This window comes from Vicugna pacos, chromosome 26 (genome assembly GCF_048564905.1).
Source record: "Vicugna pacos chromosome 26, VicPac4, whole genome shotgun sequence".
Taxonomy (NCBI): domain Eukaryota; kingdom Metazoa; phylum Chordata; class Mammalia; order Artiodactyla; family Camelidae; genus Vicugna; species Vicugna pacos.
This window is the reverse complement of record NC_133012.1, coordinates 18990278-19010682: the sequence shown is the minus strand read 5'-3', so window position 1 is coordinate 19010682 and position 20405 is coordinate 18990278. Positions and strand designations below refer to the sequence as shown.

Genomic DNA, 20405 nt, shown 5'->3' with positions numbered 1-20405 from the left:
TAGGCTTTGGCCGTGCTGGCTGACAGCCCCCGCGGTGCTCCGTCGCGGAGCCCCGGAGGCTCCAACCTTGGGCAGAGGGCAGGGGCGGTCCTCGCTTCAGGGAGGCCAGGCCTGTGCCCACCCCCGGCCGGAGGAGGAAGTGTGCGGGCCAGGCGCCACCTCCGCCGGCTCCCCCAGCGCCCGGCGCCCTGCCGCCCGCCGCTCGCGTCGCCCCGGGCCCGGAGCTCCTCCCAGGGCCGGCGCACGCGAACTCCCGGGGCCGGGCGGCGCCGGCCGCGCGCGCACCCGCCCCGCAGCCCCAGCCCGCGCGCGACGCGGCGGCCGGCGCGATGCTGGCGCTGTGGCTGCTGGGCTTCGGGCAGAAGCTGCTGCTCTGGGGCGGCTTGTGCGCCGTCTCCCTGGCGGGCGTCACCCTCACCCTGAACCTCCTGCAGATGGTGGCGAGCTACGCGTGGAGGTGGCAGCAGCTGCGTGCCCTCCCGACTTTGGAGGGCGCCTACCCCTTGCTGGGACACGCGCTGATGGTAAAGCCGGACGCGAGAGGTAAGGGACCGCGCCCAGGCCGGCCGTGTCCCCCTCCGAGGGCTGCGGGGCTCCCGGGCCGCGCCGCCCCGCCGGCCCCCTCGCAGCCCGGACACCGGTACTTGAGGTGCGGCCGCAGGGAGAGCGGAGAATCTGTCACCGCTAGACGAGGGAGTCCCAGTTCCACCCCGTTCCGCTGTGACGCCTGACAAAATTGCTAGTGCCCCTTCTTCCAAAGGAACTTTTTCTGTATGTGCAGCATAGACTGCAGTAATTCTAAATTTTTGTTCTGCTCTTTCGCTTCTTCTTTTCCTACCTCCTAGCGGCTCCCGTCTCAAAACACCGCTGCCTCTGCGTCTGTCTTGGCTGTTAAAGCCTTGAGGGCAGAAACTTTAAGCGGGGCTTAAAAGGGTCTCTCTCTCTCTTTCAAACAAGGGGCTTGTGATTCCCTTGAGGCCTTTCCCCAAGCCTTCACAAGACTTGACCACAACTTTGATTCCTTTCCTATTTTAGCTCTTTTAAGGAGGTTACATGGTAACACAACTCATGGCCAGGCCTTCTTGCAAACTCACACAGCAAGTTTCAGAAACTTATTTACGAGTGAATTTTTAAAATTGAAATCATCTTTTTGAAGAGATAGTTTTATACTATCTTTGTTGATGGAAAGAGAATCATTTTAAGTTAGAAAGCTGTCAAAAGTATCTGGTATTTGCAGCCCCCCCCCCATTAGGGAGGGTGAATTTGACGAGAGCGGGTTATTTTCCTGGGTGTATACACGAAGATGGCCAGAGCTGAAAGGATTTGCCCAACAGGACATATTTTAAAATGAGCCCCGGACCAGACCCCAGTGCACCCTCAGATTCATTGTTTACTAGTAGTTTAACATGCTAAACGTTGAACTCCGAAGCTTGAGGGATTCATTCTTTTCCACTTCTGTTTCACCAAATAAAAGTAATACTGTCATTTTAACCTGACAGGAATACAATGAAGCTTCATGGGAGAGTGTTTACCAAAATATTGAATGTATTTTGGGGCAGAAGAAATCCAAGTAAATTTTTTTCACCAGCCTAACATCAATGTGACTAACGTCACAAGTGATTCAACAACACATTGGATATATGAAAACCGCATTTGCAAAAAAATCATCTCGGCTAATACTAAAAGCAGAGACAACCTCCCCTTCTGCCCTAAGGCTTTTTAGAGTAGTAAAGATAATTATGTAGAAATATAGACTCTCCCATGCCCCCCCAAACTACTTCCAGCATCTTCATTCTCATTTCTGGACCTGTAATAGGACTGACTACAAAATGTTCCTGCCTAATCCCTGTATTTTCCTCAAGGCTGCTCAGTAATTCTTTTTAGTTCATTGACTCTGATATTCACCATGACAGCTCTTCTACAATTTTTTTTTTGTCACATTTCTAAACCCAGTCCCACCACATGGACTCTTAAGTTGCAAACACTTTTTTTCAGCATTAGAGAAAATACAGTCACAAGCCAATTATTTATGTATCTGTATGTGCTCGTCCCCTACAAACAAAATATTTTTTAAAATCTTCCGCCAGCTTACTTCTTGCTCTTCAGCTTCAAAAAAATAAAACTCCCGTATTCTTTTCAAAGTTTTAGATCTGCAGAAAAGTTGCAAAATAGTACAGAGTTCGTTTATGCCCTCTACCCAGCTTTCACTCGTGGTGATATCTTACATAATTAGCATGATTATCAAAAGTAGAAAACTGACATTTGTGTAATACGATTAACAAAACTACAGCCCTTGTTTGAGTTTCACAACTTTTCCCGGCAATATTCTTGTCCTGTTTCAGGACCCAGTCCGAGATCTCAGGTAGCACTTTGATGTTGAGTTCCCCTTTGTTAGTCTTTTCTAATCTGTGATCATTTCTGATATTTTTTCATGTCTGGAATGGCCTGGACACTTCTGTTGAGTACTGGTCAGGTGTTTTGTAGGCTGTTTCTCAGCTTAGGCTTGTCTGCAGTTTTCTCATGATTAGAAGTATCAGAGAAGACTCCCCAGGGAAATCACACTTAAGACAATGCTTGAAGAAAAGGTAGGTGTTTTAGACAAAAAGCAGTAAGGATGGAGTTTCCCATAAAGAGGAGAGAGTCTGTCCAGGCCCTGAGACCTTTGAGAAGTCGAAGGATTTGTGGGACAGGAGCGTTTCTCGAGAGTGGAAGGGAAGCGTCCGCCAGGGCTGGAGAGGGAGGGCAGGTTTTTCTTCTCACAGAAGGGCAGCATCAAACCTGGCCTGGAGAAAGGTGGGAGCCCAGGGTTCTTGGGAAATTCACGTGGTAAGGCTCATCGTGAACGTGCCTGACGTCTGGCATTTCATAGCTAACCAGTTTGTTTCATAGGTGTTAGAAATGTTATCCTGTTCATAATTCAATTAAATTATCCTCATCATTCTATCATTAAATCATTTAATAAGGGCCATGTGGTTTAGTTTTAAGATATGAGAGCCCTGGGAGATATTAAGTGACTTGTCTGAAGTTAAAAAAAAAAAGATACAGTAAGGAACTTATTCCAAAATTCTTATCTTGATTGATTTTAAGATTAAATGTTTTCTCCCAGATTTTTTTCAGCAAATAATTGGGTGCACTGAAGAATACCGAAACCTGCCACTCCTGACGCTCTGGCTTGGGCCTGTACCCCTGGTGGCCATTTATAATGCAGAGAATGTGGAGGTGTGTAAGTGGCCAAGGTGATCAATATTCCACTGTGTATCAGAAGGCGTGAGAAGCTCATTAGAATAGACATAGTAGCTGTGCCTTTATATCTAATTGAATTCAGTACATTGAGCATTCCATTAAATATTTTAGACTATGTAGCTGTCAGCAAATCCTTTTCAGGTGCAGTCTGGATCCTCAAGAGAATAGCTTGAGGATGTACACATTTGTTATCACATCCCAATATATTTGTTTTCCCCTTTTTTTTTTCAAGTCTGAAGAAGGATATTGACTAATAGAACCATGAATAGATTGTTCTACAAGGTGGGCACATGCTTTCTGCCAGGCACTGTTTTAAGGTTCCAAAAATATAAGATTAATAAAATATGACTATTTCCCTCTAGTTTTTCAGCCTCATACTATATCCATTATACATTTTTTTATTCCAAATTAATTTTCTAAAAGAGAATGCTAATCTGATAATGAAAGGGCAGATAGCATTCGTCGGTGCTATTGAAATTACTCCTCAAAAAGACTGTATACCCTTTACTTATTATTAAGACACTGGAGAGATTATTTTGTGGTTTGAGGAGAACAGGATTTGGATCAGGGAGTAAAAATGGGATAAACAGAGCCTCCCTTCATGGAACAAAATTAGAAACAGAAGTTCCTAGGGATCCGCGCTAGGGTATGTCTGTCTTTATTATTGTGGTGAAAATGTTGGCGTTTCTCTTGTATCAACTTAGCATCCTGGTTCAGAGCAGATAATGAGAGGATCAGGCCTAGGATTTCAGCCACTGCTGACTTGTAGAAGCAGATTTGATGTATGTGAGTAGAGATCTGTCCAGAGTTGGGGACTCAAGTAAGAAGCTTGGGCAGCATTTTGGGCTTAATCCTAAATGTTCATTCTTTCGACTTCACCCTGACTCCACGTGACCTGATCGTTCCCATGGCTTCCAATGTTACTCATATGTTGGAGACACTCAAATGTGTACCTCTAGCTCAAGTATTTATCCTGAGCTTCACAGCTGCTTTCAGACTGTGGCAACTTGACTGTCTCCAAGGCAACATACTTGAAAATGAACTTGTGATTTCCATCTCCCTAGGTGTGCTCACCCTCCAGTTTCACCTGCCTTTCCCCCGCTCCCCTCAATAAATGAAGCTACTTGGTTCCCGGTTCATAGCAAGTACCAGGGAATCATCAAGGACAGTTTCTTTTCTTTCGACTCCATTTAGTCCTCAAGACTGAATGAAAGTTATATGTTGAGAACTCTAATTGAATTTCTTTGAAGCTCAAGAAGGAAAATGAATCAAAGAGAAATAATGGTTATGAAATGTTGCTTTAAAAAGTAGTTGTGTTCTAGCCGGGGATTCTTATAATTGAGATCATTTTGATGTCTGTATCTCTAAATATGTTTTTTCTCTTTCTAAGGTAATTTTAACTAGTTCAAAGCACATCGACAAATCCTCTATGTACAAATTCCTAGAACCGTGGCTTGGCCTAGGACTTCTTACAAGGTATGTCAGTGGAAATTTGTAAAGCTGTCTTGTGGGAACTGTTACTTCCATGGGTAACTTGTTATTTCAGGAATTGACACAAGGTAGTAAGACTGTGCTATCAGGAAGTGTGGGAGAAGCTGGAGGGAAAAGTCCAGCTAACAATGGGCCTTTGACAGACAGGAGTCCAGGGTCTATGGGACTCTCCAGCCACTGTGTTCAATAATGGTAATCCCCAGTCTTCCAGGAAGAATGAGGAGGTAGTGAGGTATGAATGGAGTAAAGCAAAGGCAAGTTTGGAGCAGGGAAATTGTGAAAATCCAATGACAAAAGCAGTCGGCCCCAGAGAAATATATCGAGCACAGTAACTTCAGTCCTTGAGCTGCATCCAGAAATGGGTCTCCATCCGTGAGTCTTGTGGGCACTTTGGAGAATTGAAAGACCAGAGAGATTAAATCATGGAACAGGTGGATCTCTGAGGACTAAGGCACTGATAGAGCGGAGAAAAAAATTCTAATTTTGAGAACCTCAGAACTGAGAAATTGAGGAAAATTCTGAAATGTTTCCATTTTTAATGAGTGCCCTCTTATACATGTCATATAGAACAGTATCCAAAGTGTTCACATTCTGTGCCTATTCATGAGACTTTATCATTCTGACCAAAGCATTTGAGAATCTGGAGATTAGGCTGTTTCAGGAGAATTTGGTAATTTGACTATATTTATATTTTATTTGTTTCAGATGTTGCTTTTTTATTTGTAACCATGTATTGTATTTCTAGTACTGGAAACAAGTGGCGCTCTAGGAGAAAGATGTTAACACCTACTTTCCATTTTGCAATTCTGGAAGATTTCTTAGATGTCATGAATGAACAAGCAAATATTTTGGTTAATAAACTTGAAAAACACGTTAACCAAGAAGCATTTAACTGCTTTTTTTACATCACTCTTTGTGCCTTAGATATAATCTGTGGTAAGTCTCATTGATTTGTTTTTAAAGTTATGAGGTAGAGATAAAATGGCCCAAATCGGATATAACAGTTCGCGGGGGAAGGCGAATGAGGGGACAGGGAAGGACGCTGGGGTCTTCTGGGTGGTCCTGCTGCTAAATTAGCCACTTGGACTCCAGAGCCATTCACAGGACTTTGAACCGAGCAGTCACAGAGCCAACGTGCCTGGAAGGTCAGAGGGAAGGAAGGGCGGGAACTGGGATAAGAGAAGAGGGCAAAGAGCGATTCGAAAGTACATCAGACAGAACGGGACATGGCTTTTTTCAGGTGCCTTTTTTTAAGGGTCTGCCACGGGGAAATGTACATAAGAGATGCGCATGAACTGAATGGTTGCTTCTCACTGTGTTTTACAGAAACAGCCATGGGGAAGAATATTGGTGCTCAGAGTAACGGTGATTCCGAGTATGTTCGAGCAGTTTATAGGTAAATGAAGTCCTCTTGATTGTTTCTAAAATTATTATTGACTAGAGCTTTAAAAAATTATTGCTAATAATTTCTGTCTGTAGTGTTATCTTTTTCATGATTTCAAAGTGAAACATTATACTAAAAATTAACCTCATCATTTTAAGCATGTATTCTGACAGCAGAGGAATGGTTGTGTAAATTATGGCCTATCCAGATTATGCAGTGATTTTAAATGACTATTGTATAATTATCAAGAGATTACATTATGCTGTTCAGTGATAAAAGAAAGATACAAACAATTTTTTTGGTAGTTTGATTACCACTGGGTATAAGAAATTATTCACAGAAAAAAGCTAGAAGACACTACACTAAAATGTTAGCTGTGGGTACTGTGGTTTTGTGAGTGTTGTTCTCTTTCTGATTGTGTTTTGTTTTTGTTGTGATTCATTCTCCTTTCCCGTATTTCTGTACTGAGTATATAGTATTTTTTAATTGAAATGATCAACTCTACTTTTAAAATTGCTTGTGACTATTCAGCTATTAAGAGGCAGGGCCAGGATTTGTCTTGATGTATCCCATCTTTAAGTCCACTGCTCATCTCACATCATTTTAATAAATATTGAGCATCTATTAGTCACTGCACAGTGTACTGACTAGTTGTGTAGGAGCACACAGAACAGACGGAATAGTAGGGGAGACAGGTGTTACAGCAGATGAATATAAACTTACACATTAGAATAATTGCTTGGAAAGAAAAGATCAAATTGATATGAGAGAGGAAAACGGGGATACGCTTAACAGACGAGTGGCCAGGACAGGTGTCTTCTGGAGACTTGGCCTCAGAGCTGGTGGTGAAGGTGGAGATGGTGTCGAGGTCTGTCCGCTTTGCACTGGAAATGATGAGGGCGGGGCTCGGGAGAGCAGTGTGGCCGATGGACTTCTCTGTGGAAGTGGCAACCTGTTGTTTCCTGGCACTCCAGACGAGCGGTCAAGCACATGAGTGGACATTAAAGAGAGGCAGGTTTCGTGCCAACCTGTGGTACAAGAGCCACAGGCAGCCCGGGAAGGTCAAGGACTCTCCCTGGAGAAACAGAAGCAGAGATCAGCTGGCCGTCTACTAAGGATGTGTTATAAAGGATTCTTCATTCCTAAAAATTCCATTAAATTTTTAAGCTTCACTGGATATGTAACAACCCATGTATTCATGGTTGAGCATAAAGCTTGGCACTTTTAGCAGCCCTTCAGATTAATCACCCTCATTCCTGCGTATCACCCGGCATCAAATAGGTGCTCAAGAAATACACATTTTCAATGTATCAGCTGATGTAATTTTATCCTGTTTATAGGATGAGTGACTCGATACATCAGAGAATGAAGACACCCTGGCTCTGGCTTGACTTTTTGTTCTGTATGTTTAAAGAAGGGCGGGAGCAAAAAAGGAGCCTAAAGATCCTACATAATTTTACCAACAGTGTAAGTCCTTGTTTTTTTGTTTTTTTTTCAATTGTGGTAAAATATATGCAACATAAAATTTACCATTCCAGCCATTTTAAATGTACAATTCAGTGCCGTTAAGTGCACTCACCTTGTTGTGCAACCATCCCCACCTCCATTTCCAGGTCTCTTCCAAGTCCATGATTGTTATGTTTTGTTAACATAACCTGTGAAGGACCCTGGAGCCTGCATCACATAAAATAAAAGTTGAATGGGGGGGAGGGTATAGCTCAAATGGTGGAGAGCACGCATCAAGCCCTGGGTTCAATCCCCAGTACTTCTGCCAAAAAAAAAAAAAACCTAATGATAAATAGACAATGATCTCCCCCCCAAAAAATTTTTTTAAAAAATAAATAAAAGTTGAATTGAAGAATAATGGGAAAAAGTAGCCAGCATGAGTACATTTTGATGATATATTCACCAAATATTAATTAAGCACTTGTTAGGTGCCAAGCACTGTACCAAGCGTTAGAAACATCACAATAAGTAAGACCTCTAGTAGAGGAGCTTGTCTATTTAAAAAAATTACAAAATGTGATACGAACTATAAACATTTGTCAACAAACAGGGTGCTAGTAAAAGAAAGAAGAGACAAAGAGCTGTGTTACAAGAGCCTTCTGGAAAATGTTTGGATTAGGCAGTCATTTTCAAAGGCAAAGGGCATTTATAGCTGTATCTCAACTTGGAAAAGATTAAAATTAACTAGATACTATGATTTTTACTCCCAGTTCAAAAATAACAAGGAGATGGTGATACCATTTTAGACACAGGATGTCAATATTGTGTTAAAAATGTGTTTTCGACAAAGCAATATTTAATTTAAAATATACATTAAATTATGATTTAAGTGCACTGATAAAAGTGCCAGGTTAAATATATTCTCCCTTTGCTGTAGACTTTGGTTTAAAATATAACGGAAGTGCTTCCTGATGGCGAAGTACAGCCGATCACCAACAGATCCTGGGGCAACAAGTCAGGAGATGTCAGGTGAATGAGACGTTCGGTTGAGTTGGCCACAGGGGAGAAGAGAGTAATCTCCATGGCTGGGCAGTAGGAGAATGACTGACAGTTTGTATTTTATAACAATAATCACATTTTCCCTCAAATTACATGCATTGACATCAATATCAGTAATGAATGAATTGCAACTTGGATGGACAATATTATTCCTTTAATAAATATTGAAAATTGCACACTGAGTGCCAGGCACCTGGCGTTCCACCAAGAATGAAAGGAGATGGTTCCACCAAGAATGAAAGGAGATACGTTTTTCTGTCCTCAAAGCACTCAGGGTCTATTCATTCAAACCACTTGCTAGCAGGTTTGGTCAATTGCCTGATAGGAGAAGGAAGCTGAAATGTATAACCAAATTAAGTTTATGGGCTTTAATTCTTTTATTCATTCAAGAAAGATTGAATGAACATTCTTCAAATGTCAGGCAGTGTTCTAGAGGTTGGAATTAAATCAACGAGCAAAGACAAATCTGCTGCCACATGGATGGCATGTTGGAGTTGTGTACTGTATTATAGAGCAAGTATAATGTGGTATCAGGTGGTGAGTGAAATGGAAAAAAATAAAGTAGGGTTAGGAAGATGGTGAATGCCAGGGACCAGGTAGCGGTGATCAGGGAAGGTCTTTCTGACAGTGTGAAAAAGTGCCAAGACCTTAAAGGCAGGAGGGGAGCCAGCCATGCTGGCATCTGAAGAAGGAATTCCAGGCAAAAGGAACGGCCACGCATGTAGTGTGAACTGACTGATCAACCCGCTGTTTCTTTTCTCCAGCACAACCTGTAATTAGAGTGATCTATAATTAGTCTATTGCATAATAACTGCGTTCTCTCCACCGCCTAAACTTTTTCTCATTAGCTCATTCCAATCTCTAGGGCACCATTTAGTGGACTACGCACCCTGTTGCCGAGTTGGAGATGGCAAAAATAACACTTGCGGGTTCTGAATTTGTCTGATGTGAAATTTGTTTCCAAACGGCTTATCCAAAAATGCCCTGACGTGTTAACAGGAAGCTTTACTATATTTTCACGAGAGCCTCAGTTATTGTTGAGTTAGACAGAAGACGAAAAGTTTAGGAAAAAAAAATCAGTTGAAGAAGCTAGTATATTTTCAGAGGAAAATGTATTGAGGCTACGACAAATTCCAAACAAAAGCATGTGATTGTTTAAATCACACAGGTCATCACCGAACGGGCCAACGAAATGAAGAGAGATGAACAGGGTAAATGGGATGACAAGGACTTTCCGACCCGTAAAAACAAATGCCGGGCTTTTCTTGACTTGCTTTTAAATGTGACGGACGATGAAGGAAACAAGCTAAGTCATGAAGAAATTCGAGAAGAAGTTGACACCTTTATGTTTGAGGTATTTTCTATTGTCATGTTATTTTCTGGGTATCTTGAAACCAATTCCCTTTTTTTTTTTAAATCTTTATCATTATTTTTTAAAAGTTTTTTCAAAGTTTAAAGTAGCTTCACATAACTGAGGAAGAGTCATTATAATTAGAAATGAGAAAATATCAGAGCTTGGTTAAGCACCAGATCAACTTCCTTCTTCAGAAAAACCTTTTGACTCATGATGGGGACAGCAGCGCACACATCATTTTCTCAAGAAAACCTGAAACCCGTCAGACTTTTCCAAACAGAACAACAGCCAGAAAGTGCTCTCAGTTCCCTATATTGCTTCATGCTTTTCAAAAAAATCTCTGAAACCCACAAGTCTGTCCCTGGACTGTCTCCTTCCTGAAGGTCTAGCAGAGGAGCGCTTAGCTCCTGCTGGGAGCTGCCCTAACTGAAGACCACAGTAAGGCGCTCTCGCAGAGAATTTAACTAGTTTGTGATTTTCAAGGGATTTCTGGTCTTCAAATCACGGGGAAAAAGGGTACAGTTTTTACAAAAACTAACTCTAGCATTAAATGTTACAAAGAGTGAATCTCTCAATGTGTGGATTGCCAAAAAAAGATGAAGAAGTGGTTTTCAAAAGCGCCATGTGGTAAGCTGGAAGTGGAGGAAAGTGGTGGGTGGTGTCAGCTGCTCTGCCTGCAGCCATGTGGGTTCGGTGCCCGGGGCACAGCGGAGGAAGGCCAGCTGGGTCAAGGGTCCCTAGACCGAGTTCTTGTTCTGGCTCCATGCGCACTAGCTATATGAGATGGTGCCAGTCATCCTGGATCTTTGTCACACTTCCCCTATGTATAAAATAGAGAGATGAACTAGATCAGTGGTTTTTAACATCTTTTTTTAAGCAGAGCATTTTACTGAAAAGTTGTTTTATGCAGAAAATGGACATCTACATTAGCTAAAAAATGGAGAGGTGTTAAGCATGTGGGCTCTGGGGCCAAATCCCAGCTCTAACCTGTCCTAGAGGTGGGACCTCGGGCACCTCCTCCAGGCTTTCTGGGCTCCGGTGTCCTCACTGTTACAGCGTGGGCCTCACAGAATAGTTACGAGGATTAGTTTAATGACTTTTTTTTTTTTTTTAAGTTTAATGACTTCTTAAAGTGCACTGAGGCTCGTGCCTGGCACACAGGAAGCGTGGTACTGGCTATTAGTATTCGATGTTGAAGTGGAGAGCCTGTCTCACGTCTCCAGCCTGCGTGCCCATGCACACATACCCGTGTGCATACACACACACACACTCAAACCCACACATACACACATGTGCACGTGCACACACATCCTTCTCCCAGAAGGATGAAACCTCTCACCTTCACGAAAACAGCCAGACTAATGATCTCTTTCTTCCAGCTCCAGCATTCTTTGAAATTCTACTTTTCCTTGTCCCCGTCAAATAGGAGGCATACCACGTGTGACTGTCATCTCGTGACCCCCTCCTCGAGGCAGAGGCAGGCTGTCCCCGCCATGCCTTTCATGCCCAGGTGCCAGCCCCTCCATATGAAGGTTGCTGCCCGGCCCTGTCCCCGCACTGTGCGTCTGCAAACTTTGTGCTTTATGCTTTGCTTCATCCTGCGTTCTTCGGCTGTCAGACCGATTGAAACAGGAAGTTCAGCAGACTTCTCTGACACATTTGGATCAGACGTCCGCTTATAAATTCAAGGGAAGTTATTAAAAACTATTTAGCAAGAGCACTTCCTTCTGTGACTCTGGTAAACAACTGAGTGAAATGGGCCAGATCTTTGGAGTTCAGAGTAGTTTCGGTAAATACACAGCAAGCATGAGAAGAGGCAACGGCACACCCGTATCAGAGGCTCATCAAATATATACTTTTTTAAAAATTGCAGAATAAGTCCCAGACCATCTTAGGAGCTGGTTTATGAATCAAGTGCTTTGGAGATTTCTAGCCAAAGAAAAATGAAAACCATCACTTGTGTCACACAGGGAAGATGGAAAAGTGAGGTCTTCCATAGAAGAGATAACTTGTTTTCTCTCTAGTTCCCCTAAAAGCCTTATTCATAGAGCTATAATAGTATTCTTAATTCCCTAAGTATATTTTTTTTTCTGAAGAACTCATGTAAAAACTGTTTTTGGTCTGTTAACATCGAAAATGTGAACAGCTGCATCAAGGAGTTCATGGAGTTTCTCTGATGAAGAATGGAGTTAGTTTCTGCAGAGTACTTAGTATTTTGCCTAAAAGCTCAGGAAGTGTTACATGAGGTTTATTTATCAACTTCTTGAGGCTGTTACTCAGAACCACACGCACACTGCCGGTGTCCAGCGTCGACAGGTAAAGCCTACCTTACAGATGCTGGAAGTAGATCCGGCAAGTTGGCCCATGAAAGTCCGACATTTTTTCCCTTAAAAAGAGTCTAGAGCACCCAGTCCCCTTGGAATGCCCCCTTATGAGCACAGCCCAGCCACTTCTCGCTACGTACGCACCTCTGTACAGTGTTGAAACGTCTCTTTAAGCACGAACCTCCCCTTTGAAGGGACTGTTTTATTTGCTTGTTGGTTTCTCACCAAGGTGCAATCCTGTACCCAGTTAATTTGCTATGTTTGGAGCCACAGTGCAGCTGTCAAATCCAGAGACAGTTCAAAATAATTCTCTCTCCTAATCCTCTCAGTGAAACTCTGCTGGTAAGTCATTTTTTCCTTAACATTTGTAGGGCCACGACACAACCGCAGCTGCAGTAAACTGGTCCTTATATCTATTGGGTTCTTATCCAGAAGTCCAGAAAAAAGTGGACAATGAACTGGAGGAAATATTTGGTATGTTTGGCCCCCTCACTAGTTACACTGTGGGTACCACGTCCACCAAAGCAAATGATGTTCTTGCTCATTAAGACTATGCAGTAGGCCCTGTTCCACATAAGCCGGAAGGCTCCCACATGGGATCCCCTCCAGTACCGGTCTTCTTAGCGAGGCCTTACCCATCACGTACAGAGTACAGGTATCTGCTCATTACCTGGCATGTGACTGCCCTGGGGTGGATGCTCGGGAGGCCCAGATAAATGTGATTGTCAGGGGTCTCACTGCATAACAGAGGAAGCAGACATATGTATGCAAAGCATCGAGTCATGGCTGTGTGCTTGAGTGATGTGAAGAAGGTGCTATTTGTGAGCAGAGAGGAGCAGGTGACATTAGTTCAAGGGGTCCAGGAAAACTACTTCATACAGCATTGCATATGGCCACAGATGAGTGAAAACGTGTGTAAAGCTGATGGGATGTGAATTTCTATTACACAACCACTAATACGCAGGTGAACAGTCCTAGATGATGTCAGTAGTGATGTCATCCGAGTCCCAGCACCCGGAAGGAACCCCGTCCTATTAATCAGCCACTCCACTCCCCTTTTCCCCACACCACTGGCAACCGCAACTTTGCTGTCTGTCTCTAAGGATTTACTACCTGTTCGGAGTACTTCCTACAAATGGGATCTCACCAGTTGTGACCTTTGGTGTCTGGTTTCTTTTACCAAACATGTCTCATTTTATTTTGATTATGGGTAATAGGAATCCTCCTTTAGCTGTAGGTTTTTAACATTCAGCGTTTTGATGAGTATATTCGCTGACGTCCCATCCTCCAAGCTCAGATAATTCTCTGATTGCTTATCCCATGCATTTACTTAAAACCAGGGAAGTCTGATCGTCCTGCTACCTTGGAAGACCTGAAGAAACTTAAATACCTGGAATGTGTTATTAAGGAGAGCCTTCGCCTTTTCCCTCCTGTTCCCTTCTTTGCCCGTAATCTGAATGAAGACTGTGACGTTGGTAAGGATTCTATCGTTTGAATAGTAGGGACAGCAGATTATTTTAATGTCTGTCTTGCCCCATCCTCATGGCTTATTTTCTACTTCCTGACAGGGGGTTACAAAATTGTGAAAGGCTCTCAAGTAATCATCGTGCCCTACGCACTGCACAGAGATCCAAGATACTTCCCTGATCCTGAGGAATTCGTGCCAGAACGGTTCTTGCCCGAGAACTCGAAAGGACGCCATTCGTACGCATACGTGCCCTTCTCTGCTGGACCCCGCAACTGTATAGGTTTGTATCCGTCAGAACAGGTGTGACCTTTCAGACTCACAAAAATTTCTTGAGATGTGGTGTCTCACATGCAACAATCTTTTAAAAAACTGGCTCCCTTTTCCCCCCACTTTACTATACGTGATTATTTTAAAATACGGCTGTCATAAAGTGTGTTCGTTTGCGAGGGCAGCTGTAACAAAGTACCACCCTGGGTGGCTGAGACCACAGGAACTTAAATTCTCCCAATTCTGGAGGCTCAAGGTCCAAGATCAAGGTGTGAGCCGGACTGCTTTCTTTGGAAACCTCTCCTTAGCTTGTCAATGGTCTTCTCCTTGTGCCTCCACGTGGTCTCTCCTGTGTGTGTGTCTCTGTCCTAAACTCTTCTCTTCATAGGGACACCAGTCAGATTGGGTTAGGGCCCACCCATAAGACCTTATTTTCATTTAATTACCTGTTGAAAGGTCCTATCTCCAAATACAGTCATACTGTGAGGTACTGAAGTTCAGCACTTCAGTGGATGAATTTGAGGGAGACACAATTTAGCCCATAGCACAAAGCCTCATCAGCGTCAAGGCAGAGTTTGAAAATGTTGTAGCTTTTGGATTCAAACAGAATATACGTCTATGGTAGACAACTTATTTATAACGATTACATTGAGCCTCATTTCTGTGTGTGTTGCTTTTCAGAATTGCATTTTGCAAAACCAAACCACAAAATGCTTACCACAGGGCCAGCTGAAGTGCTTGAACAAAATGAAGGCACATCACCGTGCGTTATAAACACTCTTGGCTTTAGAATCTCTAGCATTTTATCATTTATGCAAATGCAGGCATTTGTAAAATCAGGCCAGGTTTAAATGGATGAACCCGAAGCAGATTTAGTGACTCTGTAGTAAATTAAAGACCCAAATAAGAAAGCAATCTGGAGTAGCGATTCTCATGCTTGAATAGCCCAGGATCCACCTGGGGTTTTGCAAAACTACAAATACCTGGCCCACCCCAGCTACTCAGACGCGCTGGATGGCAGCAGGTAAGGGCACTCACGAGTCTTCATTTTTAACAAGCATCCGAAGTGATTTCGATTCTCTCGGGGATCCTTGTGAAAACATAAAACTGCTTGCTTCCTCTAGTAGAACTTGTAGTTTCTCACATTTGAGATATATCTATCATTAAAATGTTGGTGTTTACATTAATTTGAAGGTCAAAAGTTCGCCATCATGGAAGAAAAGACCATTCTTTCTTGCGTCCTGAGGCATTTCTGGGTAGAATCCAACCAAAAGAGAGAAGAACTTGGTCTGGCCGGAGAGCTGATTCTTCGTCCAAGTAATGGAATCTGGGTCAAGTTGAAGAGGAGGAACACAGATGAATCCTAACTGTGTAATTGCATTGAGCTGTGCTCTTATCATAAAAAGGGTCTTTCTTTGAAGGAAACCTTCCATTTACAATTTGTAGGTCATGAATTCAATACTCTCAATCCCTTGACCTAATTTTTTCTTGTTCCTACTTAACCTTGGGGTCAAGTCTACCAAAGAAGAGTTTTATATTCTCATCACCACCAGAGCTCTTACCCCTGGTCTTGATCCCATAAGTAGAGTCCACTGATGACTGTACCCAAATACTTCCATAACAAACTTCCCAACAGAGGCATCCACAGGCCAAGTCAGTTTCAACCAACAGACCCAAAGGGTGTAATCTAATTGAAGCTCCAGAATATTTTTAAGGTATGCTTGTTGACTTGGGAATACACATATGCATGTATATATATACATTTAATCTAAAAAGGGTGAATAGTTTAGTGTTTAGACTTAAGGAGCTTAATTTTTAAATATTATATCAGTGGCATCAGTTATGAGAAGAATAATTGTTATGGTACCTCTCAGATTTTATCACCTACAGTAGATCATTGGACTGTGCACTTACAGACTTCCTTTCATTCCTCAGAGCATCACAATTACCTTTCTATATCATTTGTTATTGGGAGAGGTTCCTGTTGGTAATCTCTAGCCCCTCACTGTGTCTCAGGGAGTTGATGAACGGCTTTTGGAGCTGGAAGGCGCTTAGAGCATCGGGCTCTATCTGTGAGTTCTGCATCCTCAGATTCAAACAACTGCTGATTGAAAATATTAAAAAAAAAAAAAAGTCCAGAAAGCTCCAAAAAGCAAAACTATTTACATAGCATTACATTGTATTTACAACTATTTACATAGCACTTACGCTGCATTATGTATTGTAAGTAATCTAGAGGTGATTTAAGGTCTGTGGTTGGATGTGCTTATCCATATGCAAACACTTCTCCATTTTATGTAAGGGACTTGAGCATCCATAGATTTTTGGATCCGTGGAGGGTCCTAGATCCAATCCCTTGCGGGTACCAAGGGATGAATGTACTACTGCACTCCCTTTTATTAGAAGGAAGGGAATGAAATGAAAGGGAAGGCAAATTTCTGCTGAAAGCCATGCCACTAGTGGGTGACAGGGCTGAAAACAGAGGTCTTTACTCTAAGTCTCTCCACTCCCAATATGATGACATGTCTACAACACGCTCTTGCTTAATGGAACTCAGGTCTACAACTAGATGTGTCATTAAAACACAGACCTTCTGCCTCTGATTTTGGAATAACTCTTCTAGAATTCTTCCATTGTTAAAGGAAAAGAGAAGCCATCCATCTATTTTAAGTAACCAAGGAATATCTCCCTTAGTTTGGCATTAGACTTCCAGTAAATTCAGTCCTCCAGGATATGCCTGTGAAGCTAATAATTAACACCCATTCCCTGAATTTTAATGCTACAGACGGTAACTCTACTCTCTCAGTACCTCTAAAAAACTTTTTAATAAATAATTTTAATAAAATTGTTTCTTTAATTTTTCCAAGGTGATAGCTGATATAAACAACAAATTAAGAGGATAGAATAAGTATCCTTCAATGGATATCAAAGAAAGGGGTTATGAAACCAGGGCCATTTGGGAAGCACCGCAGGCCGGGGCAATGAGGACAGGGGCGGCATCTCTATCCACTTTAATATCCCAGAGAGCCCAGTGTATTCAAGCCAGTCCCTAAGCTGATGAGAAGCCAAGGAAATATACAATGGGAAAAGGCTCCCATCCCATCGTGAACCTTGTTATCTAGGAAGTGGACATATGCAGAAAATCTTGTTCCCAGATGACTTTGGATAATTGGACTTTTATTTGTGGAAATCAGTCTTGTTTCTCAATTTTTTGCACTTACATTTAAACCTTGTTTGTTTTTTTAAAGTGACTCTACATTAGATGTGAAATTAAATGTAAAGTAAAACATTGCTAAATGTTACCTTTTGGCCTCAAAATCTTCATTTAGCCCCAGAATAATCTGTTATTCATGTTTTAATTGGAAATTCTCTGAAACACTGTCAGAGTTGGAATTGAGAAGTTATGTCATCATTTGCAGAATGGAAATGCAGATGCAGACTTTTTTTAAATAAAAGGATGATCAAATATGTGTTCCTATCACAATTACCTTGTCTTACTCCTTCCTGAAAGAGCTATCTCCAGAAAAATAAATCACACTTCAAACGTGGGTGCTACGAACTGATGTCAGTCTGAAACACGGATAACTTTAAAAGATAAGTTAGTGGGTGACTGACTCACAATATAATAAAAGAAGCACTTCTGAGCTGATGTCATCAGTATTACTCGGACGTTCCAACAAAATGATCCTCACACTGTTATCACAGACTGATTTTGAGTTTCCCTTGCTCTGAAGAATAGAGGAAAAGTAGAAATACCAGAACGTTTTGCTCAGCTGATAGCAACAAGTAAAATCTCTTCAGGCTACCTGGGAGCCAGCAAAAATGATAAGCATCACTGAGTCCCAGAGATTTACAGTCTAGAAACCTCTCCAGGTAATGCAGACAACCAAAGCATGTCCATTTCTGAATCAGCTGACCGGTGTCACAAAGAGATACTGGTCACAAAAAGGTCAATGTTCACTCTGGAATGTACCTAGAAGATCAGCTGTATTTACCTCCAGCATCGAATTAGATGCTAATAGATACACTTAACTTTGATCTGCCTGGAAACCCCCTTTTTCTAGGAACAGCACCCTCTTTATATTTGGAACTATCCTGTCACATCCCCGCCTTCTGTTCTCCTCCTTTCCTTTTGCTTCTTCAAAACACACCTCACCTGCTGTAAATAGTGGTTCTAGAGCCAGCAATGGAGCGCATCCTTCCTGTCCAATTGCCTTCACACTCTGAATCTCTCGGACTTCTCCTGTGCAAACAGCAGAAGAAAACTTTTTAAAGGGGTCATGTGACGAGACTAAGCCCACCCAGATAACCCCCACTGTGGTCAGCTCAAAGCAGACCCGATCAGACTGCAAAACTCTTGACCTGTAACATAATATAAGCATGGACAGAATACCCTATCTTCTTCAATATCCCCATCTTCCTGGGATTAGATTGGAAAATCCTGGGGAACATTTTAGAATTCTTCCTGCCACTGCCTCTTTTCAGCTTCATTCCAATTTGGTTCTTCTGGAGCCACAAAGGAATTTTTTCATTTTACTTTATTGCTAGAACATAACTTACGTTCCACTGTTAGAAAAATTCAAAAGAAACACAGGAATCTATTTAAACAGGTTAAAATTGGTAATCGCACCTTTTAGGGAAACAACTTCTGAGAATTTCTGCTGTGATTTGGAGACAGAGTAGTTTTTTCCCCAGATCATCTTTTATTTCTGTTGAGGCTGGTGGGAGTTGAAATCCCAAATTTAAATTCTATAATACTGCACAAGCCAGGAGATTGATTCCCTTTTGCTGTTTGCTGGAGTACCAGTTGATACCCTCAATCTAAAATCAGGGCAGCATCAATATTTGAAATATGCTACTTCCATTACAGCCAGAAAATATTTTATTGGCAACATTATCCTACATTTTTAGATGAACACAGTTCTGCATGGTAGAAACACGCATTAAATATTTACTGAAGAACCAGCTCCCTAAAAATCTAATTTACTAGCCAGAAAGATGTACTGCATTTTTTGAAGAATAGCTAGAAAACAAAGGAGCTTTAGTGGGCAGGGGATTACAGTCTTTAAATATTTTAAAAAGCACAAAAAGGAGAATAAATTATTTTGTGTGGATTTAGTAAGTCAATCTAGGAATGACGGATAAATGTGGCAAGGAGGTCTTGGGGAGACTTTTTCTTAAAAATAAAAATAAAAGAGAAACCCTTAAGCAGGAACAGGCTCCTGGGAAAGCCAGGATGTTTCTTTCAGGTTGAAGTATCCTGACAGAAAAGGCTAAACTCTTATGCTAGGAGCGCCATGCAGCAGGTTTTAGCCAACTTTATCCGAAAGGGGGCAGTTGGTAAATCGCCTCAGGTTTACACGCCTTACTGTCTCTGTCACGACTATTAACTCCGCAGTTGTCGGGTGAAAGCAAGCATGGATAATACAGGAATGGATGGACATGACTGTGTCCCAATAAAACTTTATTTAGAAAAACAGGCACTGGACCAGATCTGGCCTGTGAACAGTGGTTTGTCAACCCCTGCTCTGTCTTATTTCCTGAACTGGCTGGGAGAAAGACCTAAACATTGACCGAGTCCCTTCCATATTTAAAACATCAGTGGAATAGGATACAGGAAGGCATGGGTATCATTTGCTAGAAGATCCTTCCAGGATGAGCTAGCCACCCCTACCCCTTATTCGCTTGTGTCGCCAGGTCATTATGCTGGAAAAACTCAGATGAAATGTATCATGACCCCAAATAACTGCGAATGTTATGGACATTGTGAAAAAGGAAAACCCTGTGCATGAATTGTGTGGCCCTATCATGAAATAGTTAATATATTAAATAGCTGAATGGGACATTCATAGAATATGTTGACAGGACAAAAAGTTGAAACCGCTGGCAGAACACCAAAGTCAATATCGGAGCCAAGCAAATACACCCATAGGGCCGCGCTGGGGAAGCTTGAAGACCGGCCATCTTTAAGTGGCAGGAGACACCGTCACCTCCAGAACCACGGAAGCAATTGCGCTTTCAGGTACAGGATTTCTATTACTCTGATTGCTTCCAAACGTGTGGTGTTTTTTTTTTCATTAAGCATTGTTTTTACTTTATGAAGAAGCTATAAGTTGATGTTCTAATTTCCTGTGTATTTAGAGAATGTAGAAGGAACTGATGTTCTTAAATGAGAAAAAATTTAAGTGGGCGGTATTTTTAAATCCAAGAGAATACTGATGGATTCAAAATTTTCAGATGGGCTTGAATATTTTGAATATCTCTCCATAGGGATTCTGTGTGGACACTATTGCCATGGTTTACAATAATTTTCTTTTTGCTCACATCAAGAGGTTTCACAAGTGTTTAATTCCCTTCTACCAATCCCCT

At 42.0% G+C, this 20405-nt stretch overlaps 1 protein-coding gene across 1 annotated transcript; it reads left to right on the top strand.

Moving 5' to 3' along the window:
- The first annotated feature begins 185 nt into the window (after window positions 1–185).
- Window positions 186–17523, top strand: CYP4V2 (cytochrome P450 family 4 subfamily V member 2). The gene is made up of 11 exons (XM_072950435.1): window positions 186–543; window positions 3107–3219; window positions 4634–4719; window positions 5480–5670; window positions 6061–6130; window positions 7459–7585; window positions 9792–9977; window positions 12673–12775; window positions 13642–13776; window positions 13870–14049; window positions 15231–17523. The coding sequence occupies exons 1-11, from the start codon at window positions 330–332 to the stop codon at window positions 15401–15403; spliced, it is 1578 nt and encodes a 525-aa protein (XP_072806536.1). The 5' UTR covers window positions 186–329; the 3' UTR covers window positions 15404–17523.
- Window positions 17524–20405: the final 2882 nt, after the last annotated feature.

Coding starts and splice junctions, on each gene's coding strand:
- CYP4V2 (XM_072950435.1), top strand. CDS start 330: ATGCTGGCGCTGTGGCTGCTGGGCTTCGGGCAGAAGCTGCTGCTCTGG. Junction 544..3,106: donor GGTAAAGCCGGACGCGAGAG/GTAAGGGACCGC, acceptor GTTTTCTCCCAG/ATTTTTTTCAGCAAATAATT. Junction 4,720..5,479: donor GGCCTAGGACTTCTTACAAG/GTATGTCAGTGG, acceptor TTGTATTTCTAG/TACTGGAAACAAGTGGCGCT.